The sequence below is a fragment of the Homalodisca vitripennis genome, chromosome 1, assembly GCF_021130785.1.
Source record: "Homalodisca vitripennis isolate AUS2020 chromosome 1, UT_GWSS_2.1, whole genome shotgun sequence".
Classification (NCBI taxonomy): Eukaryota; Metazoa; Arthropoda; class Insecta; order Hemiptera; family Cicadellidae; genus Homalodisca; species Homalodisca vitripennis.
Genome location: NC_060207.1, coordinates 228,946,694 through 228,970,957, shown reverse-complemented (window position 1 = coordinate 228,970,957; position 24,264 = coordinate 228,946,694). Strand labels below are relative to the sequence as shown.

General features: G+C 34.6%; 2 protein-coding genes across 3 annotated transcripts in view; both read left to right on the top strand.

The window, feature by feature from the left end:
• Nucleotides 1-10,212, top strand: part of LOC124353132 (splicing factor 3B subunit 2) — a 32,848-nt gene extending 22,636 nt beyond the window's left edge. For both annotated transcript variants that reach the window (XM_046802984.1, XM_046802985.1), the window contains 4 exons: nucleotides 304-507; nucleotides 5,775-6,022; nucleotides 8,120-8,390; nucleotides 10,085-10,212. In XM_046802984.1, coding sequence (XP_046658940.1) covers nucleotides 304-507; nucleotides 5,775-6,022; nucleotides 8,120-8,390; nucleotides 10,085-10,153 — 792 coding nt within the window. In that variant the 3' untranslated portion in view covers nucleotides 10,154-10,212. The remainder of the gene's footprint in view (nucleotides 1-303; nucleotides 508-5,774; nucleotides 6,023-8,119; nucleotides 8,391-10,084) is intronic.
• A 6,021-nt stretch (nucleotides 10,213-16,233) lies between these two features.
• LOC124353131 lies at nucleotides 16,234-24,051 on the top strand. Its single transcript, XM_046802983.1, has 3 exons — nucleotides 16,234-16,562; nucleotides 21,785-21,906; nucleotides 23,710-24,051. Exons 1-3 carry the CDS (start codon nucleotides 16,497-16,499, stop codon nucleotides 24,002-24,004), a joined length of 483 nt encoding a protein of 160 aa, XP_046658939.1. The 5' UTR covers nucleotides 16,234-16,496; the 3' UTR covers nucleotides 24,005-24,051.
• The last annotated feature ends 213 nt before the right edge of the window (nucleotides 24,052-24,264 follow it).

Here is a 24,264-nt window from a genome sequence, read left to right as displayed (position 1 = left end):
AGTTTTGAATTAATTTTAATATGTAGATTTTTACTTTAAGCTCATTTAATTTTGTGTAGGTTACGAAATTTTGTTAATTTATATTTAAATTATAATTTAATAATTTACCAAAATTAATTGAAACCAAAATTGTATCAAACTATTGTAAATTTACTGGTATACAATTGGGTTGAGTAGAGAGAGATCTTGTTGATAGCCCTAACTCCGTGCTTTTTAATAAAGGCATTTTTCATTTCATTTAATTTTAGAACACACCTCATGGTACATAATTTCAGTGATTAAACCGTTTGTATTCGCCACCAGGTACCTCCACCATGGTTGATCGCCATGCAACGTTACGGTCCACCTCCGTCGTACCCCAACCTCAAGATTCCTGGACTGAATGCCCCCATCCCTGAAGGCTGCTCCTTCGGCTACCACGCCGGTGGCTGGGGCAAGCCCCCTGTGGACGAGTCGGGCAAACCTCTCTACGGGGATGTGTTCGGCACAAGTGCACCCAACACAGAGGTTAGTCGTTTTTCTATCCAGAGTTTTATGGAGATAAATTATGTGGTTTACTCTCTAGCAAAGTGTACTATCGAAAAATAGCTCTTAAGTAGTACTAATTCAACTTTATCGTTATATTAACAAACAAAACTTTTAAGTAAAAAAAAAACTATTTTTACTAAAATAATTATAAAAGCAATTTTAATTCAGTATTATTTATTTGTCATGGTTATATCTCATTGCTGATGGTATACAAAGTAGCAGAATATAGTATATGTACACACCTGTAAGAAGAAATTGGTACAAAATATTAAAATTTGGAAATGTTCAGCACTACCAACCCAGAGGTTGAAATTTGAAGTGACGTAACACCGCCATGGACAGTCTAGACCAATCAAAGGAAGCATGCTGCTGACAATTGTAAATTTTAAAAAAACCTGCTCAATAAAATTTGTGTTAAAAATTAACAATTTTAAATTGTGGTTTACAAAATTACATTCTTAACGAATTGATTTTAAAAGCTTCATAACACAACCAATTGCAAATTTTGTAACTCTCCGGTCAAGAATAAAAGTTTAAATCTTAATTCGATAATGACTTTTTTCATATAGGTGTAATTATAAAATTACATACACAAAAACAGCGCACTTGTACCTATTGTGTATGAAAATTTGGTTTTAAGGGGACTATAAGTTTTCAAGGCATGAATTTTCAAAATTGTACTTTGATTAAAAAAGGGTGTTCAATCTTCTAACTGTGCATATAATAATGCATTTTCTATCAAAAATTAAAGATGACAGTGAAACGTGAAATCTGCCTTTCTTCCATATTTTTGGCGGAAAGGATATTTAAGAATTTTTAAGCAGGAGAGATAATAACAAAACTATTTGACAAAAATTAATAATTTAGAAAAGGTATTGGATAATATGTAGTGTAAAAATTGAACACATGTCAACTTTTTAGCTAAGATACAAAAACACTTTAAATATTGTCACAGTTGACTCTTTGCTAATGCATTTTCTTTCTTTGAATTTATGCCATTTGTTGAAGTCAGTCCAGTCTACTTTGATTTTTTGTGCCTTATTATGATTTTAGTATAGTGGTTTATATTATTTGTTACTCTTCATTTCATTCGAAATAATGAAAAATTGGATAAATATGATATTAAAATCTCTGAATATTTTATCTGAGAACAATCAAAACACAATACAGTGAAACTCTTATAACATCTTCAGCTTATAAAGATGTTCCGCTTACGACTTCTGTATTGTTTCACCTAGATAACTTAATTTGGATAGCTATTTACATTTTTTTATACACAAAGTACACACACACTTTAGTGATCAGTAATTTCTGTACTATCGATCAGCTGTCATCTATAAAAGGATTCAGCAAATTTCGTGGTGATTCACGTGCAAAAATAGAAAATATGTAATGCAAGCCAAATATTATTTTAACACATTCGAGTCTACGCTCGAGCCAGACTCGAGCGCCATTGTTTAAACCCCCGGCCGGCGCTCGAGCGTGACTCGAGCACAGCTTTGCCAATTGATATACGGAGTTGCTCGAGTGATATTCGAGTGCCGTCTGCTGCATTAGAAAGCCAGCTTTGATGGTTAGTTCAGAAAAATTCCGCTAGGCGCTACTCCGTCATACCCGCTTGAGGCTTTTGTTTATCCACTGACGTGGCCTGGCGCGTCGTCAGTCTGTCTAAGACAACAATAATTTTTTTAGCATTTGAAATTTTTTTGTCAATTAAAATTATTTGTAAATATGTATATAGTAAATGCCTTTAAAAAAAATTGAAATTACTTGTTTTATTTATTCAAAAGTTAGTTTTCAAGTAACACAAGACATGTGAGAGTTTTTATTTTTCTTAAAAAAAAGATAAGTTTTGAAATTTTTTTAAAAATTAATTAGATTTTATAGGAATACAGTTTTGCATATCAATTTAAAGAGGAAAGATAGAACTTTCAAGAAAATATAATATTATATACATAATATTTAACAGTTTTCTAAAAAAAAAATCTGAAAACCAATTAATTTATGCAGACCAGGCTATAAAAAACAGCAAATAGCAAGCCAGACTTCAATGTGTTAAAAATTATAATTTATTTATTACATTATTTATGTACGGTTTCCTAAACACAAAGTACAGTAAAAGCCCGCTAATTCGGCACTTTCGGGGATCGAAGTGTTCCGGATTATTGAAAATTCCGGATTACCGAGCGAAGCGTCATATGAAAATGCCGGAAAATTCGGTTTTTAGCCGCTAAAAAATCGTGTTTACACTAAAGTAAAAGGAGTGAAATCAAGTGATATTAACTCAGAAAAGCTGAAAACCTAGCCAAAATACAATCACTCTTTAAAAATAGTGGCTGGGTTTTCAGTCCCAAAGAGATAATGTACAGTAGCTTGATTTTTACTTTTTCTACTTTAGCGATGATAGCGGGCCTAAAAAATCGTCGTCTAAGTTTCAGAGTGTGGCTTTTAAAAAAATCACTCTTTACGTGTAAACAATTAAATAATTACTAAGGAGATAAATAAAATGAACACAAAATGAACATTTAATGCCTAGAAAAAAACATTTCTAAACTTAGGTTAACTTACGTAGATGTAGGCTAACTAGTGCGTACATTATGTAATAAATATTATGGTAAACATAATTTTTGTGTACAGTATTTTATTTGAAAAAAGAACCTAATGTCTGTTTGTTTTTTGTATCATGTTTCTTCTTTAAAAAGTCATTTCTCAGAAACATATAAATTTAAAAGTTCTGAAGCATTGTAGGAGCTGCTGCGTTCGGCAAATCGTATAAAACGTGTCGATAGTGGCACTTGCTTCACTCCACGTAGGCACGGGTGTTGGATCATCATCTACTCCCTCTTCATCATCTGATTCGGACTCCACAGGATGAGGCTCTGACTGAGGTCCAAGTACACTTTTGATGAGCAGTTCATCCGTAATTTCTTCTTCAACTGGCTCGTCACAATCAATGTGTATCCACTCCAAGATTTCTTCTTGTGGCACTTTCCTTTATTTCGTCTTGGGAACTGTGGGCCACAAAGTCCAGTATTGCTTCATTGTCGACTGAAACAGCAATGTCCTCTTCTTGGTAGGCAGCTGGCCATAGTTTTCGCCAAGATTTCTGTAGAGTGGTGGGCTTGACCTTTTTCCATGCCAAGGCGATTCCGAAAATTGCATCTTTTATGTTGAATTTTTTCTGAAAATCAACCACCATACACTCTGAGTTTATCAGGCCTTGAAGAAAAGACGCTCTGTAAAAACATTTTATAGTTCTGAATCACTCATTGATCCATTGGCTGAATCAAGGACGTGAACATTTGCCGGCGAGGTATGCAGTAAAAATATTTCCCGATATCAACTCAGACGCTGCAGGGTGAGCTCTGAGAAATTGTCTAGGATGAGCACAACCTTGCTGTCTTCAGGTAAGCCACGATTTTTCAGATTGTCTTTTACAGATGGGACGAAGTGGTGGAAAAAAACCAATTTCTAAATAAATCGGAGTTCATCCACGCATTGGATTGAGCATCGTATATTACGGGTAGGGTGGGTAATGCCTTTCAGAGGTCTTGGCTTTTTTTGCTTTTCCGATAACGAAAGGCGTCAACATGTGGTCCCCTGAGGCATTGCCACAGAGCAAAATTGTCAAACGGTCTTTGTTTTTTTTAAAAGCCTTTGGCACATTTCTCATCCCCATGCTGCCAAAGTCGAATTAGGCAAACAACGCCAAAGTAGGCCAGTTTCATCAGCGTTGTAAATCCGGCATGCTGACAAATCGTAGTAGTCTTCAACTAGATTTTCAAATTCAGCTTTATATTCTTCAGCCGCATTTTGGTCGGCTGATCGGAAGCTCCCCAGCTACATCAAGCTTCCGTATTCCGTGTCGATTTTTTAAATCGGTTGCAGCCAACCATCAGAAAAGGCACATTTCTTTCTCATCTATTTTTAATTCCTCACGGAACTGTTTAGCTTTTTCCATGATCATGGGCCCAGTCACAGGCTTCCCTTCAGACCGCTTAGCGCTAAACCATTTGAATAAAATTTCGTCAAGGTCGTCAAGTTTAGGTTTTTGTAAAGTTTGTCGAGACTGCATGTCTTTGACATTTGTAGTTTGACACTTAAATTTAAGTAACTTTTCTTTATTCTTCTTGATGTCATACATTGTTGATGAACCAATGTTGAATTCTTCCATTAGCTTCATTCTACTCTCACCTTTTTCTACACGTCTTATAATTTCTAGCTTTTGTTGAATGGTAAGTGTGACATGCTTACGTTTATTTCCAACTTTGCTGGTGGATGAGCCAGGCTTGGAAAACATAGGGCACAACTTTGAGAAAGTTAAAACACAATATGAACGAGCACAAACACTCACGACTGCACTCGAGTACGAACTGACAGTGACTGAGACTGAAGCAGACGCTAGAAGCTAGACAAACACGTAACGGCGGACACTCGGCAAGTAGCCCTGAACCCCCCACAAACAGCTGCTGCGTCACATACGATCCCTTCCGACTGAGCACGAACCTTTCGAGCGCTCTTGCGAACTGTACGTTTCACACTGCGGTTAAAATATCTCATTTTACGCGATTTTTTTAAGACGGTGCCGGATGAATGAAAGTGCCGAACCATTGGATGCCGGATAAGCGGGCTTTTACTGTATGACTAAAACATGTTTTATTGTTCGGTAATTTGTGTAATGCAGATCAAGCAATAATTAGCAATGCAACGAATTTTTAATGATTCTTTCGATTCGAGTTATGGCTTGGACACATCATTACCCTCAGGCTAGATAATCTTTAAAATGCCTAAAATAGTGATTTGAGGGACAAAAACCTGTGAAAAAATCGAGTTAACTTATGCAATATCCCACTTGTAATATCAATGCAGATTGTATTGGAAAAATATATAACAGGGCCCATGTTGTATATATTGAAGGGTGTAATAACTTTAGAGAAATGTTTTATCATACCAGTAAATAAATTTCATTGTACAAAATGAACAGTTTCAGGATTATAAGCTAAATGTTAAAACGTTTTTTACTTAGTTAAAAAAACTGAAAATTTAAAAAGATGAGGAAGGATGTAGTGAATTATTGTTAAATCGTTATAATATAAAGCCAAAACCAACATTCTATAATGTAAACCTTTTTCTTTTACTGTTTATTTATGAATAGCTGGAGATTTTTTAGGAACGGATGAATGATTATACGAGTAATAAGTTAAATTTTGAATGATAGACTCAATATTATTCTGTAATTTCCCCAGGCAAATGAGGTGGATGAAGATGTGGACAAGACTGCATGGGGTGAGCTAGAGTCTGAGAGTGAAGAAGAGAGTGAGGAGGAGGAGGAGGAAGAAGGAGAGGAGGGGGAGGGAGAAGGGGACCAGACGGGTTTGATCACGCCGGCCGAAGGACTGGTCACCCCGTCAGGCATTACATCCATTCCCGCAGGCCTGGAGACTCCAGAGATCATCGAACTGAGGAAGAAGAAGATCGAGAGCGAAATGGAAGGGTGAGTTGAGTGATCACTGCGAACTGACGATCGGATGTACGAGACTCTATCCCACTGTTACTTGAACATCAGATAACTATGGTCTTGGACATTGAGTTTTAAATTGATTGAAAGGAAGAATGAAACAACTGCTTATCAAAAATTAAATTCTACAACTTTTTGGCTATTCAGGGACCCAGTTTGTAATGAGTTGGTTTAAAATATAAGAATAGGCCAAATTGTGATCATTTTAAAGCTCTTGGTGAGCTGAAAATGAAAACAATTACTTAAACAAATAAAAATTGGACAACTCAGAATAAAATTCAGTTTTTTTGAGATTTTGAACATTTGTTACTAAATATTTCATATAATTTTATGCATAAATTTTATAAAAAAGCAAGCTAAAAATTAATTTAGGACTAAGATAGCTATAAATGTTGTTTCAAAAAAGAAGTTAAAAGTTCCCCTCCTCATAAAGAATGTTACCATATTCTTCAAAGGACTTTCATTTTTACACACATTTTTAACCCTCCCTCAACAAGTTTCAACTTATGAATTTGCCTTCTAATCAATTTAACATATTTACATTAAAATACAAAATATTACTTAATCCAAGCATCAACAATAAAACCTAGAAGTACTTTAATCATATAAGCAGTATGTCAGTTAGGTGGATATTGCCTGTGTTTAGCAGCTATATTTACAAAACTATTAAATGCAAATTAACCAATTTGCCTTTACATTCTAGAGCATTAATTATTCCTCATTAAGAAATCAAATAACAATTTTTTCTCTAAAACATGTGGATTTATGGAGCAAAATTTAAAAAAGTTCTTAACCCTTTCAGGGCCAGGACCAAATATGAGATGTTGCAAAATTTTTTCACTTATTATATCCCCTTGTGACTAGTCAAAAGTGCCAGGCTACGATTGGCGATTTTGCAGTCTCTTAGATTAAAATTTATAACTTTTCATAAAAATTAGAGAATGACCTAAAAGTTGCACCAAATTACTCGTATAGATATATACTATCAACAACAAAATATATAGATGTAGTTTTAAGTAATTTAAAAATTTTTTAAAATAATGTTTTAATAGATTACATAAAAAAAATTTTTTTTTTTTTTTTTTTTTGTAAATAACTATAAAAGGAAAAATAATTTTACTGTGGGAAGCTATTTTATTATATTGTACATTTAGAAAGGAACAACCATACAAAATTTTGTCTCATTTCTCTCATAAATAATTTTTTTAATGACACATTTTGTATATACACATAATTGTACTTCGCAACAAGTGATAAAGCAACTGACTCTTACACTGCAAGAAACTTAAAATAAATATTCACATTATGGATGTACCGGTAAACAGATGATTGTAGGATCCATAAACAGTTTCAATACAGTTAAAAACACTATTTACCAAGAAATATTTACACAATTTTATTTGAAATTTATTTACACTTTTTCTATTTACAAATATGCTACTTACAATTTCACTCCCGTGAGATCGCAAATTGTCAGTCATTGTAACTACTACACACAATAGCTAAGCACGTAACTACTAACACTACTAATATTTAAAACTACAAAATAAAATAATGAAGAAGAATCCAGCATACAATAGTATGATTACACTAAAGCATAATTAATTAACAACAATAGATCGAGTCAGCTGATAATGTCACGTGACAATTACGAAATAAAAATGCATAGACTCCAAAATAAAAATGATATTCATATTAATTATCTACAAATATACTAGAGAATAAAAAAACATAAAACTTTAATCATTTGACGTCGTATTTATTTACAAAAACGACGAATATCAAGGCCGCTTGGCGCTTTTCGCGTATGTCACCGACGGCAATATATTGCCGCCTGGCACTTTTCAGACGCGATCTATGGCGGCAATATATTTCCGCCTGGCCCGGAGAGGGTTAAAAAGTCATGCATTTTTACTAAGGTGCAAGGGTAAGTAATCACCTATTACCTGATCTTTTGGAATGTAAAGTGTCAGATTGACTAAATTGGCTTCCACAGCCATAAAAAATCCATTAAAATTCATACAAATCCATAAAGATGACAAATTTTACATGATAATCTCCGGTTTGTTGCAGGAACGAGACACCTGCACTATTCCAAGTGCTGGCGGAGAAGCGGGTGGAGCGAGTGGGTGGAGCGATGATGGGTTCAACGCACATGTACGATGTGGCAGGAGTCAAACGTGGTCAGGACACGGTGGAGTTGGCCCTGGACCCGTCAGAGTTAGACCTGGTAGACACAGAAGCCATGGCGCAGCGCTACGAGCAGCAGATACGCGAGCAGCAGAGCCAGCTGCAGAAGGAAGACTTGTCCGACATGTTGGCTGAGCACGTCGCCCGCCAGAAGGTACATATTGCTTGTTACATGATTGTCAAACTTAAATTGAAAAATAACACTGGAAATTCACTGTTATAGATAGGTTTCTGTGATCCTTTTTACAAACAGGAAAATTTTACCCTTTACCTTTAAATCAGCCCTAATATAAATAGTATTCAGGGCTTATTCTAGACCAGAGTGTGCATGCTCCATCCAAGTGCCATTTCGGCTTAAATTCCTTTAAAACCTGGCATGAATTATCAGTCTAAAACCTCTGGACACGTTTTTAGAGGCTCTGATGTTTTTAACCAAACTGCAACTTTAACATTCATGACGCGGAAACTTGAGATCCAATCTTTTATACAGGACCATAAAATGTGCTGGAAATAGGTATGTAGTTTTAGAATTATATGAAAAAAATTAAACATTAATATTCAGCACAGATTTAATTAAGCAAATTTCGTTAATTTACAGCTACTGGAACCTGCTCATTTGAATGGGCAACTCACTCACTACTGTGACAACTGATCATGTCGTGACAACTTTGACTGATAATTTGTACCAGGTACTCATCTGCCCCGAGAGTCCTCGTTTTCGTAAACAAAAAATGCTGATATAGCTTATAACTATTTCAGTAATGTTTCAAATATAGATGCTTTACACAGTTGCCGCCATTCCCAGTATAAAGTACTCAAGACTCGTTTAGCAGTAACAGTAACTGGAGGTTGTACCTGTACCATTTTAGGAGTACTCTGTAATGTATGATTAATCAGCATGAGCACATTATGTTCTCTGTTACTGGAAGTACCAGGTATTCCACAAGAATATTTAAAACTAACCTCACTTTCTTACTTACATTAATACATAAAACCAATATTTAATACTTTTATTTTTTATTTTAACACTTTTGTGATGTGTCTGAAGAAGATATCCTTGATATCGAAAGGCCTCACAAAAAAATAAAAGTATTAAATATTGGTATTATGTTTTAACGTAAGTAAGTTATCAGTAACCAATATAAGCTCCATCTACAACATAACCTCACTTTCACTGTTGCTGTAAAAGTGAAATTAAATTATTAACGTTTTGAAGAAAACTGAATAATTACATATTCAGAAACTGTATTTTATAAATTAAATTAGTAATAAAATTTGAATTTACACATTTCATTATGACTGATTTCAACATTTCCACATCAATTAATTTTTAGTTGAACATGGACTATTAGGAGATTGACTGATTTGAAATAAAGTGGTTTTGGGGTAGGGGGAGAATGGTCCTGTCCGGGGGGGGGGGAAGGGGGCCACTGTTGTTATCTATTGATGATTATAATAATTGGTGATGCTAAAACCATTTATTTTTAAGATGGCTCTGGACCTCCCTACTGAAATGAGGGTATTCCATACCCCCCAACCCCGTTGTTCTGGATACTCCCAAAGAATATTCCTGGGTGTGCCACTGCACCCTAGCTTGTAATTCTTGAATTATTTTTAGAAATATTGATAATCTTTTATTTTATTTATAAGGGGATATTAAACTATTCTCATGTCACAAAACATGCTATTTATATATTACATTACAATTTATATATTCATAGTATGTAATATGTATGGTGTAATATATTAAGAATATTAATCATTAATTAATATATCGATAAATATTAATATTTATATATTTCATTTTTATTACAATCATTTGATGAAAAATATTTTGGAATGTTTCAGAATAAGAGGAAAAAGCAGCAGTCACAGGAAAACAAGCAAGCTAAAAAATACAAAGAGTTTAAATTTTAAATTACATGTTAGTATAAGCTTTATGATTATGTCTTTTGTTAATAAATGTATTACCACTATTTTATGTTTATTTTTAATCCTTTGTACTCAAATGTTGGGTCAGTGTCACCTAGACGTAGTTTCCAATGATATTTTTAATTTCGTTGACATAATCCAAAATGTGTCCCATTATTTGTTCTTGTTTATCCTACCAATAAATTGATAAAATTATGAGCAATTTTGAAATAGATCATTATTTTGATATGACTTTTATCCTCTTGTTGTTTATAAACCAGAATGTAATGAAAGTGTTGAGTCATTTTACAGTAGGCTCATGCTCATTTAACCTTTAGTAGTTTAGCTCTCTGTTTAGTTCGGCTCGGAGTTTAATAAATAGTTTTAGTTTAACAGTAAGTACAAGACTCTTAAACAAAAAAATGGCTAAGAACAACTGTATACAGAAATGGTGTCAGGAGCTTATTCAGGCAAATTTAGTGCTCAATTATTTGAAGTTTGTCATGTTTTAAATAATACTTTGCAATAGTTACTGTATTTATTTTTATTTTCAATTTGTTTATACATGTATTTATACAAAGTAATGATATTCTATAAACATATATATGACAGATAAAAGCAGACTGCAGGACATTGATGAATGAGTTTTATGGTAAAGTAAACAACTAAAATATTCTATGGTTGTGGAGTCTACCACATGATTTCAACTTCATAATAAACAAAGAGAAGATGAGAAATAACCATGCCAGTACGACTTTGTAGTTTTAGTTGTCTATTTTTGGACAGAGGGGACAAATGGGACCTGCCCCCAAGAGCATTTTATTTCACAATAATCGATAACAAATTCAAACCTAACATGTGTGATAACATGTTAACGTTTCAGTACATAAATCTCACAGATCCCAATGCGCTTCACAGGGTGCATGCGGGAAAAGTAGTTGACAGTAACATGTTTACAAGTCTTGAAACATTTTGCAGTCCAACAGCAGTCCATTTCTGTCTTCCACGACCATTAATTTTCAACTCAATAGAAAAAAGAGAAAATTCAATTTCACAAACATAACACTATTTTCAGCTTCCTTGTTACATCAACAGCCATCTCTACTTCAGACATAGATGTCACAATCAAGAAAGTTCGTAAAATTTACTTTCAAGACATTGCAATTAATTCAGATAGGGTTAGAAAAATATGACAAGAAAGTAACATCCTAGAAGGAAAATTAAAAAAAAAATTCTTTACGTTAAGACAAGGTGGAAGTCTACCTTTTATATTGTTGAGCGTTTTCTAGAACTATTGACCACTGAACTCAGATTTTAATAAATGAGAACAGCAGCCATCTTCAACAGAAATTCATTACCTACGCCAGCTCGAGCTATTGTTGAATCCATTGGAATTTGCAACAACAGAAATTTCTAGAGTGAATTATGTAACCATTTCAAACACTATTCCAATGGTGAATTGTTTGTGTTCTCGTTTAAGCAATTTCAATGTCAGTTCTGATGTCATCTGTGAAAGCTGTAAAAAGACATTGGAGTCAGAAATGACCAAACGATTTAGAAATATTAAAATGAATCATTGTATATCAATCAGCTCTCTTCTAGACCCAAGGTCCAAAATATAGCTTCAAGAATCAAGTAGCTTGTGCAAGTGCTATCACCAAGATAAAATCAGCTGTTGCAGCTCAAGGAAAATACCATCTAGTGCAGAAGATGTATCCCTTGATGAAGATGTACCATCTTAATCTAAACTACTGTTGAGTTTTGGAAAGCCCGTAAATAATTTGCTCGGAAAAAAACGTGAAAGAGGAATCTACAGACTCGGCTAAATGATCTTCATATTTAGGTTATGCTGTTAGTCCTCTCAAATCAAACCATTGTAAGTCTGCGAGGACTTATAACCTGTGTCCCCAAGCCTTATATACTGTTGACAGGAAACATCTGCATATGGCTACATCGGTTTATAGTGAAAGATGTTTTCTAAGGCAGGAGGAACAGTTAATGAAGATAGAGACAGGCTCTCGCCAAAGTATTTGAATTAAAGGATGACAGGGGAATAATGTGTTGAATTACAACTCCAATTTCAAAATAAATTTAATTTGTTCTGTGGTTTAAGAGATGCGAGCTTTTTATTTCAGTGGAATCGCATTTTATGGTGTTTCGCCGTCTAAATGAAAACTAACGTCTAAATGCAGAAGAAATATCAACAAAATACGAGAATGGCTATTTAATCTTTTCACTTTCCTATAAGCCTCAGCGTTCAGCTATACACTGCAATGCATTCTTTTGTGTCCAAGTTTTGGCCCTTCCTAGGATTTGAACCAGAAATCTCTCAATTATTAGAGAACCAAAACTAATCCATTAGTCTACTAAGGAAGACAATTTATAACTAATTTTATTATATTGCAATCCAATGCCTTTATCATCGGGTTTTTTACCGACATCTTTGATTATGCATAAGTGTTATTACATCCAATGCTAAAAAATATGTTCCACATCCACTTGAAATTGAAACATTACGTATGCTATCTAGTGGCAAACGAAGAAAACACCGTTATAAACATATTACAGAAAACTAATGTTCTATTGAATAAACTCTGATTATAATAGTAAAAATACTCAAAATTATAAATTTAATTAAAAAAATTAAGTAATTACAGTAAGATTAAAACTCGGAAGAAAAGATTTAGTATTGTAGCGATATCTATGTTTTAAAGAACACAACATTTACTGAACAAAATTTATACCACACAATCGCCATATAGGGCCTACATGAAATCTATTCTTTGGAAAGTCAAAGCCCTCATTAAGTAACTATTTCCGTATGTATTACATGAAGGATCGGTTTTATGTTATAATTTTATATTTCTCGACATATACAGGATGGCGCAAAAGTCACTGGACAGTTGGTTAAAACAAGACTAGATTTATTTGAAATTATTTTTTATTACAAACAATACTTACAATTATTTTTTATATTGAAATTGTTTTCTGTCTTCATTATTAATACATCTTTGAAGTCTTTCTACAGTATCTTTGAATACATACTATCTTCTCCCAAGAGGTGAAACCCATTAATGCGGCAAGGTATTGCGAAACATTAAGAAAACTAATGCGGGTAAATCAAACGGAGAGGAATGCTCAGTAACGGAATTGTGTTGCTCTATGACAATGCACAGCCCCATACCGCTGGTTACACTCAAACATTGGTTCGACAATTTATTTGGGAGCAGTTCGATCACCCGACCTACAGCCCGGACTTGCCACCGTCTGACTACCACTTGTTCCAGCAAATGAAGCGCGAGCTAGGCGGCCAACGCTTAGAAACCGACGATGAAGTGATTCTGCCGTGGAGTCGGGGCTACATTCTTTGGCGGGAATTTTCTACGAAGAGGGTATAGACAAATTGATCACCCGCTACGACAAGTGTTGAACATCGGTGGAGACTATGTCGAAAAATAGTTTAAAGTTTGGACTTTCATGTTGAAAGAAAATTGTTTTATTTGTTTTGTTAAGGAACTTACTCTCTGAACACGCCACGTACTTGTTGGGTAAAGTAGTTTTTGCTGCTAAAACCATGTTACTGCCACTATCTGTTACAATACTAATCACTTTCTCTAAGAGAATGTCCCATTCTTCAAGTATTTTATTTAGTTCTTTGCTTATGAATTCAGTAGTATGGTTAAAATCAAGTCTTTTGCAAGTAAGATCAGTCGATACAATGTTTTTCCTGTCCAAAGAATGGGCTGTAACTCCCAAGTAAGGGTTTTTCCGATTTTGATTCTGTCCATAAATCTGCTGAAAGGCAAATGTAAGTAGCTTCTTGCACTCTGGCTTCATTTTGTCGAACGTAGCCTCGTACTTGATCCAAATTGTTGTTTTATGTAGTTGACAAACAGGATTTTAAACAGAGGTGCCAATTAATTAAACTTTGTCCTTGGCTCCGATAACAGTAAAAGGACGATTGTCCTTGAAAATTAAGTAAAGAATAGTTTACAGTCTTGGTATGACGTAAACCACTAATAGAATAAGAATTTACCCTATTAAAGGCATCAGCATTAGAAGATGGTAAAGATAATTGCTGAGTCGTTGTAATCTCTGATTGAGCTACACTGGTATTTTCATCAGTTTTAATGTGTAAGGTTAACACGGATTGAATGTTGGATGGCTTGGTTGCAACGTAGGTGGAAGATTGATTATTTGAGTTAGGGTTGCTTTCACCTACCTGCACTTTTCCATGATTGTTTTTCATGTGTTTGAAGAGGTTAGTGGGGTTTCCAGAGTGCTTTATGTCCCTCAGGTATAACTTACAAGTGGCAGTTTTTTATCCTTCTTTCTGAACTGGTTATATACCTTGCTTGTTGGTGGAGACATTGCACTTCACAGTCACTGCTAAGACACAATACACGAAACTAGAAACGTTCTACTTGGTAATGTAAAATTCCCGGGAATTTAAAATCGAGGAAATATTCCCAAAACTCATAAATTCACAGGAAATTGTGAATAATTTGCAAGATAGCGTAAAAATAAAAAATAAGAGGTAAAATCAGTAGTTAAATAAAACTCTAAAACTGAAATATATTTGTAAATGAAATTATAACTAAATAAAACAAGTAATATAAAAATCGGAATATTGGCAATTATTGGCTTAATGATTATAAATTATAAAGCTGAAAACATAAGGAAGCAGGGAATTTATAAAAATAAGTAGTTTTTCAATATTTTAGACTTAGGATGTTTGAACATGAGTTCCAAGATGAAATTACTTCTTAAAAAATACTTGATTTTTAAATGCTGAAGTTCTTAATATTGGCTTAGGAATCGAAATCCATTTAGTTCTATAAATTCCCAGGATATTGCCTATACAGAAAATTAATGCATGTATTGATAATTCTTAGATTAAAATTTATGATTTTTTTTAGTTGACTTGGTTTTAAGGTTCTTTATCTGTTAAAACATTCAAAATTCGAAATTTTCATAAATTCCAAATTTTTGGGAATCTTTTTGGACCTAAGAAATATTACCGGCAATGTTCTCATTTCATAGGTTCCTCCCAATGGTAATACTCCCGGCCCACATCACCAGTTCTATTCTCTACTAGGCCGGCAAAAAACATTTTTTTGTTTATTTATAAAAGGCTCGGGTTTTTCCCATGCAGCCTCGTAGTTCACTGTTTTGTTAAACTTCTGTCATACTCTTGAGATTTATTGTTTAGTTTAATTGGTTTTAATGGTTATTGGTATGAACATATCTGTTTGTACAGCACCTACTCTGTATTTGTTAATAAATAGTGGGATCGTTATTGTTGGATTTTAGGGATTATAGGAATCTTCTCGCCAGGGATCCTTCAGGCATTCCTAATCCGAAATATGGACCACGGAAATAAAGCCCAAAACCAGGATACATAAATGTTTTTGTGTTACGCCGATTTTCATTTAAATGTGTTTGTTTATTGTCATGAGATATTTGTTTATTTCCTTGTATACTTTTGTTTCTTCTAATTTTATTAAATTTACTACATTAACATTAGATAATTTTGTTAAACCTTTAATTACCTTGAAACAATGATCTCTTGCAAACTCATAAGCTGGGCATTATAGCATTATGTGATCGAGTGTTTCCCGTTGGCCTTGCATGCAGCTTAGACATAAAGGTGCGAAATATTTTTTAATGTCATATAGTCTAGAATTTACCCTGGCATGTCCAAATCTTAATCTAATAATGTTTACTACTTCCCATCTCTTGAAGTCTGCAGTGTCATACCATCGATTATGGGCAGTCGTTGTCTGAATTTGCTTGTCTGCAAAAGACATTATCTTCAGGCCGAAAAACAACAAACAACACCAACGCGCATGCGCGTCTTTTCATCTTCATCCTGTGAGTTGGGCACAGAGAAAACATACTTAATTTATAATAGTTCAATTTAAATTACCTTGACAAGAACTATACTGAGCTATGTACTATTTGTAATTGCATTGACCAAAGTACTGAAATATAAAATAGTAATATGTTTAACAATACAATCAAACCAGTACTCAGATATTGTGTTCGATATCATGATAATCGATGAACCGTCATCGATACCAATACCTAGAGTATCGAAAGGAAAGTATCGATACCTAACTCATATCAGTATTCAGTAATCGGTAGTATAGGAATTAGGAATGTCCCTACGTCTGTCAAACTGTCAAAGTACTTACGGGACTTAACCTTTTCTCTACGTTTGTTGTCTGTTTCTGTATAATCAAGTACATTGATAAATTGTAACGTACTGTTATGTTTATGTTATGACTAATTGGAGATTAAGTGTTGTGTCAGGGGTATATTTTTAAATGTCTCTCCCATCTTTATAATGGATACTGATGAACAAAATGTATCAACTCAATCCTGGAATAAACTGCAACGATCACTACATTATGTAAGTTATTCAACATCTAGAAAATATTTGATTTCTAAGTTATCCCTTTTATTGCTGTTTCACAAACATTAGCCTGTGCAAAGTATGTACTAAGTTATGTAATAGTTTCATGAACATAGATTTATTTGTGCACAAAGTACCAAAATTTAGTTTTCAGGATGTGTGAAAAACTAATATACTGATATATGGTACTTTCTTATTAACGGAGGTCACCCATTTAGAGTACACTGCAGTGCGGCTGTTATAAGTTTGAGTAGAGTATGATAAGTGGACCCGGTTTTTTATATAGAAATTATCAAACGGTATTTAATTATTTTACCCATCGATATAATCAACCAATAGTAATTCATTAGAATAATAAACTAACAATTAAAAAAACCTCATTTAAGGAACTAGTAGCTATAAAAATGGATTCTAATTTACTTAAGCCAACGTTAGCTATAAAGATCTAAAAACTACTTTTATAAATTTCTTAATGTCGAATTACACAATGACTGATAATGTTCGATGGGTAGGGTACGATAAGTGGACCCGGTTTTTTATATCGAAATTGGCAAATGATATTACTTAATCACAACCATCGATATAATCAATCAATACTGATTAATTATTTTGGACTATTAACTTAAATAATCTATATCAACAGCTGTAAACACTCTAAAATAATACACGTATAGGATAATATTTCAATTTTACTTAAGTAATTCTGATTATTAAAAATGGCAGTCAATTTTAGAAAACGGTACTTTGGGATTATACCGACCACACCAGTATGAAGAACACAAAAATATAAATTTATAGAAATAGACATGACAGAACGAAAAAACAACTCTTTAATTGTAAAATTACAAACTTACAAGCATTTCCAGGTATTGGTATCGGTATTTTTGTCGCTGTTATCTTATCTTTCTCGAGAATCCCGATTACGGCAGACCGCGCGGCATCACATGATTTGCACTGAACATAATTGCCTTTCCATTACAATTCAATTTATATTTCTGATCAGCCCCTCTAGAATTTGATATTTTACTGATAGGTACTATCTCGAGGGATGTTTTTCTTTCCTTGATATCAGCGCGGGGTACGAAGCCTTGACATCTGTCTGAGGATGGGGAGGGGTTTGCGATAAGGTGCTGCCCCCCGCTGATGGCCGGAGGCACTCGCATTTTGGGTGGCGGAATGTGATCAAGAATAAAAACAAGTTTTGAGTGTTTTTTCAATAAAGGGTTTAGTTTTAGTTTGGTAATGTTTGTTTTTGTTGAATTTTTGTGTTTGGAGAAATGTAGAGGTAAAACACGGAAGTACAACAAAGCGACGAACCAGCTGAACGGGCGGCGAGACTCTGCAATCACGTTATCTACTAGACCGCTCGACTTTGACCTCTGTCTGAGGATGGGGAGGGGTTTGCGATAAGACAATTCCTGTTTTATATTGACGAAATATTGTTCTACGCTAATCTAGTAATCAGTCAGTAGAAGCAAAATGTCAAATAACGATTCATGTCTGGGTGTGGTTGGTATAATCCCAAAGTACCTAGAAAACTACATGACGTTGCTTTTTCGTGGCTTCAACATGTTGGACTCATACCGAAAAACCCATTATGTAAAATTTGTGGGAAAGAAACAACTGTAAGTGTGAGAGGAGTAAATATGGTCGTCTTCAGTTTTTAGGTACTTTGGGATTATACCGACCACACCAGTATGAAGAACACAAAAATATAAATTTATAGAAACAAACATGATAGAACGAAAAAACAACTCTTTAATTACAAAATTACAGACTTACAACGATTATCAATTGTTAATGGGGTCAGATTCCGTTATATACCCCAACGCTTAAACTTTTTTCAATGAACTTACAACGTTATAATACGATGTAGTTGAGTAACAGAACTAACATTCCATCAATCAACAAGCATTTCCAGGTATTGTGATCGTATTTTTGTCGCTGTTATCTTATCTTTCTTGAGAATCCCGATTACGGCAGGCCGCGCGGCATCACATGATTATTTAAATTTTTGCACGGTACAGTAAATAATTGCCTTTCCATTAAAATTCAATTTATATTTCTGATCAGCCCCTCTAGAATTCGATATTTTACTGATAGGTACTATCTCGAGGGATGTTTCTATGTTGTTGACATCAGCGCGGGGTACGAAGCCTTGACATCTGTCTGAGGATGGGGAGGGGTTTGCGATAAGACAATACCTGTTTTATAATGACGACATATTGTTCTACGCTAATCTAGTAATCAGTAGAAACAAAATGTCAAATAACGATTCATGTCTGGGTGTGGTCAGTATAATCCCAAAGTACCTTAATTTAAAACATATGATTGTTATTGAGGACTATAGGTACTTTTATATCGTTTGATAGTCTAGGATTAGAGATGCGAATATTAGGTATCGATGTCTATATTCTTCAATATAAAAAACCGGGTCCGCTTATCGTACCCTACCTATGTTCGATATTTAGGTTATATCTCAAGCAGTCCATCAATCTAGGGGACCGAGGGAAATCAGGGTTTCTGGTCGGGTGCGGGTGATAACAAGCTAAGGAGGGGTAGGCGTTAGTGGAGAGGATAATCGGGATACCAACATTTAGATGAGAAAAGTACAAGCAATTTTAGAACCATTTTTGCAACAGATTCTACCTATATGGTAATAATAATAATAATCTCTTTATTGCGTGTTTAACAATATATAACATTGTATTGCAATAGTCAAATGCATCATAAAATATATACTCACAGTACACATTCACTCACAGTCATACTTGCATCTCAGCATTCTCACGACACAATCACACAGACTTCGGATCCATGATTTTCAATCATCCCAACGGCTCGTCATGAATTCATCAACCGAGTAAAATGCTTTAGACACCAACAGGCGTCTGAGACGAGTTTTGAATTGATTGAGGTTGTTGGAGTTTTTGATATCCTCAGGGAGCTTGTTGATTAGTCTGACACCCACTTGCTGAGGGAGGTGTTGCGATAATGTCAGTCTGCGTTGATGAGTTCGCAAGTTGTCCCTGCCTCTAGTTTCATATTGGTGAACGTCCTTGCCACTTATAAAGGCACATCTCGATCTGCAGTACATGATCACCTCAAAAACGTAAAGGCAGGGCAATGTCATCAATCCCAGCTCCCCGAAAGATGCCCTGCACGACTCTCTATAATTCAGTTTTAAAATGATTCTGACTGCTTTTTTTTTTGGAGCCTGAAAACCCGCTCCATTTTGTTTTTGGCACATCCTCTCCAGAGTCTTAATCCATACACAAGATGTGGATGGATTAGGCCGTTTTTAGAACTTCTAGGGTACAGGACTTTGCTAGGTGCCGTAGGGCAAATATGCCTGTGGTAACTCTAGCACAGATGCTATCAACATGATCATTCCAGGTCAGTCCTCTGTCAAGGAACATCCCCAGAAACTTTGTGGAATCTGTATCCTCTAAAAGGGCATCATCCGCAAAGACAGAAGGTCGCATCGCATGATCATGCTGACGAAGACAAAAATTGATGACACTTGATTTTGACTGGTTTGTTGTCAAGTTCAATTCTGTGAAATATTGAATGCATGCGTTCAATCCCACAAAAGATTTGATTTCCAGGTGGTCTTGTTTTGAATTGCTTTTGAAACAGAGAGTCGTGTCGTCAGCATATTGAACCAGTGCCCCAAGTTGGATCACTGAGTTCAATCTACAGACATAAATCAGGAAAAGGAGAGATCCAAGGATAGATCCCTGAGGGACACCATGAGCCATTCTGATTTTGCTGGAAATGCAGCTCGAGATCATCACACGCTGATCTCGATCTTTTATATAAGAAGTGAGCCATAAGTGTGGGAGACCCCGGACGCCACATTTTGCTAACTGTTGCAGCAATGTCCCGTGATGCACACAGTCGAAGGCTTTGGAAAGATCGCGGAATATGCTTAGCACATGTTCACGACCTTCCAGTCCATCGACAACATTGTCCAGAAGGCTGTTCACCGCGTCAATTGTGGATTTGTTTTTTCGGAATCCAAATTGTTCTGGATTCAGAATTTTGTTTTTTTCTAGAAAGCTTTCCAGTGTTTCATAGAATAATTTTTCTAATATTTTGCTGAACACAGGAAGAATTGAGATTGGACGTTAGTTGCTTGCGAGGCAAGGATCGTCTTTTTTGGAAATCGGAATGACAGTGTGGTGCAGATTGATTGACTTTTTTCATCAGATTCTGACCATTTTATGCCTGTGCTCTAAGTGTTGTTACTGGGTAGGGCAGAAACAAGCACTGACGTGATCTGGGCTCGAATTTACGTATTATCTCATGGATGTTTTTTCATTTTTGCTAGAAGTGTGGGGCCACAGAAGCCCACACTGATGGCTAGGAGCATATCCGACGTAATTTCAGATATTATTTAGGTTTTGATATCTATTGTATTACTCTTTCTTTGATTCTATTGTACTACGCTCCTATACATTTTTTTTTCTTATTTTGAGTTGAAATTTTGACAAATAGTGTAAAGTGCCTAAAGTAAATATTTACCAAATATAAAGCTGAGGGTCTGATCTGGAATGCTTGAGAAAAGTATAATTAATATACAGTAAGAGCAACACGATATTAATAAGCCACATGGACAAGTTGTGCTGCCACTACGACCTTAGCCTTCATGACTGAGTGCATGCTGCTGGATGGGTATAACTTCTCCGAACGCATATAAAAAAATATTCTACAGTATTAAAATGTATACAGTAAACTTGCCTAACCATGAAAAGAATTTCACCTTGTGAAAGAGTAATACTGAACCTGACAGACATTTTGTCGTACCGTTGTTCTGGACATGCTAGCCAGTTACTGAATGGTCTCACATAATGTCTCCGGCCATCTGAGGCTAAAGTCTCCAGCCATCAGAGCGTACCAATTTTCAAGCACAGAAATGAAATTGTAACTTTCAGTCTTTTTCTTGTTGTCTGAGAGTGTGAGCATGAAAAATTACATATCATCTGTAGTTTTATTTCGTACAATGTAATCTTTAACATTACTATGCTTTTCATATTGATTTTCTGGTAGGATTGATTACTTTATTTTAGAAGTTTCTCCATTGATTTCATTATGAATTTCACAAGTTATTTGTTTAAACTTGTTCATTACAAAAAAAGGTTCAACTACTTTATTATTCTTAGTATATCTTGATTATTTAACATGCTTAGTAAAGAAATGAAATGTGTATTTTACAGGAAGGTTACCGAGAAGGGTCATCGGCTGGAAGAGATTCAGCATTTCAGGAAGGATTTGACTCAGGTTATCTCCAGGGCTTTCAAACAGGATATGAGTTGGGAGTACACAATGGAATTTTAAAGTGAGTTCATGAAGTGTCATAGATAAAAAAATGTTTCTACTTGAGTAAGTTTTTGTAGTGCATTATTATCTCAGTGTGCTACAGTATTATAAGCGGCCACCAACACAACCACCCAAATGTTGATGATCATTAAGGCAGATCAGGAAATGAATATACCCCTGTTGACCAGTATATAATTTGGTTTTTAGATGGACGTAAACCAACATTAGAATTGTGATGGCTTATCAGAAATCAATTTAATTTCTATAACTTCAACCCTTAAAGCATATTGCACTGTCATATTTGTATATCCTGCACTCAAGCTCCTGTGGAAGGATGATAACCCTAAGTCAAACTGCCAAGGCATGTTGTCTTCACATGTTCCAACCTTGCAGTCATATAGAATATGCTCAGAAGTCTCGTCATGCTGCATTGAAACTTTAAATAAAACCAAAGTCATCAATAAAGATTCTCATCCTTAGTTGATACTTCCTTAATTGAAAGTGCCGTTGCACTAGGCGCATGCGCACAGCTTGCCTTCCAAGTTGCAGTATGACCCTGAAGATATGGTTTTGCTGCCATAAAACAATGTTTACACAGAATATTTGATTATATTTAACGGGCTTTTTCCAAAAAATTAATTATTATTTGTTTGATTTAATGCAACTTTAGACCAGTAAAGCCCTGAGGGATTTTCTAAATGAAAATAGCCATATATATTAATCATAACCAGGGACCCTAAGAATGTCCAGATAAAATTTCAGCACAGTTGGTTGAATAGTTTACGCGTGAAAGTGTAACAAACAAACAAACTCACTTTCACATATAAAATTGTTAGAATACTAAAAGTAGAATAAATAGCAATAATTTAATGGTTCATAATCTTGCGCTTGAAAAGTAAGGGGTTGAGAATGTGTAATAATGTCAAAAATGATGTATCATTTAGTCACAGTAAATGTAGGTCCAAGCACAAACACAGTTTAGCATGACTGTGTTAGGCTGCAGAGTATACTTTTTGTTTTAGAAATGTTGTCTCTATTTTGAAGTATTTAAATTAGTACTGCTATCGCAAATGCCTCAAATAATTTAGATTTTGTTCAATAATGTTTTATAAATTTCCACTGAAAATCAAAATTATAGCTGTAGAATACTTGATCCTACACACAGTTTGGTTTAAATAATGGCCTATGTATTAGTGTTATGTACTTAGACCTATTACACTTTACCACTTTGTACTTTAGGGCAAAGTATTGCAGTATTGCAAAGTATTGGTTTTGGAGCCTTTAGTAAAAGGCTCCAAAACCAATTTTGCGACATGCGCCATGTGATATTTATAATGGTTACAGTTCATTGCATTGCTCTTTGTCAAATAGTTCAAGCAAAAGAGATTGGAGCCCACTTGATTTTTGAGAGTTCTAATGGTTGGATGTCATTGGTCAAAGGAAGGATAGGTAATTGTGGTTTTAGATGGTGGAAGCCTTACATTTTTTTAAATGAGCTAACATTGACATGCTTCAACTCAAAAACCAGGGATAGTGTATTAATGAACAAAACTAATTCTTGCATTATGAAATATTTGCTACATAGTATTGTACTTTCCGCAATAGTTTTGACAAGATGTACAATTGTGTGAGTAATTTGACAGCATTGTAATAACTTTTTGCTTGCCATAGCAAATCTATGTATTAATGCTAACTCTCATCACCACCTTCTTTCCCATTACATGTAAATGGCGAGGTTAACCTTGCTATATTTGATTTAATATAAAACTGATAAATTCTCTCATTTTAACAGTTTGTGAATGATTATGTTGGTATTTTACAGATGTTTGAGTTCAGATGTGAGTAATTTTGATTCTGCTATGAAGGAGCATTTATCAACAGTCCAGTCTTTTGAGAAACCTTCCAGAGGTCTGTGTGTGGTGTGTTCACAAGAGGAAAAAGCTTCTAAGAGTGGATACAAAGAAACAGAAGACAAAGACCAAACTGTTAAAAATGTCACGGAAGTGATAGAAGAGCAAAAGAAGGCTTTAATTGATGCTAAAAAGTCGGTGTTAACGGACGAGTATTTATTAGTGTTGAGAACTACCAATTTAAATGAGTTTTTCAATTCATGTTAAGTGTTGTTAGATTTATTATTGATTAAACTTTATATATTGTTTTACTATTTATTGAATGTTCTTTTACCTGTTTTGGCATCCCATTGTTGATGGATTTATTTTTATCTGATTAAATGTGTAAAAACATTACAAGTTATTTAAGTGGAAATTAAAATGGACACTCACTTTTTTAAGTGGAGTTCCATTATTGTGCTTGCCATCATGGGTCCAATGGCCAGTTCTATCAAACAGAAGAAAATTTAATAACGTGTAATTTGGAT

What these genes read in the sequence shown, in the direction of transcription:
- LOC124353131 (XM_046802983.1), top strand. Translation starts at nt 16,497, where the DNA reads ATGGATACTGATGAACAAAATGTATCAACTCAATCCTGGAATAAACTG. An exon ending in TGCAACGATCACTACATTAT is followed by an intron (nt 16,563 to 21,784) that starts GTAAGTTATTCA and finishes TGTATTTTACAG; the next exon opens with GAAGGTTACCGAGAAGGGTC. An exon ending in GTACACAATGGAATTTTAAA is followed by an intron (nt 21,907 to 23,709) that starts GTGAGTTCATGA and finishes GGTATTTTACAG; the next exon opens with ATGTTTGAGTTCAGATGTGA.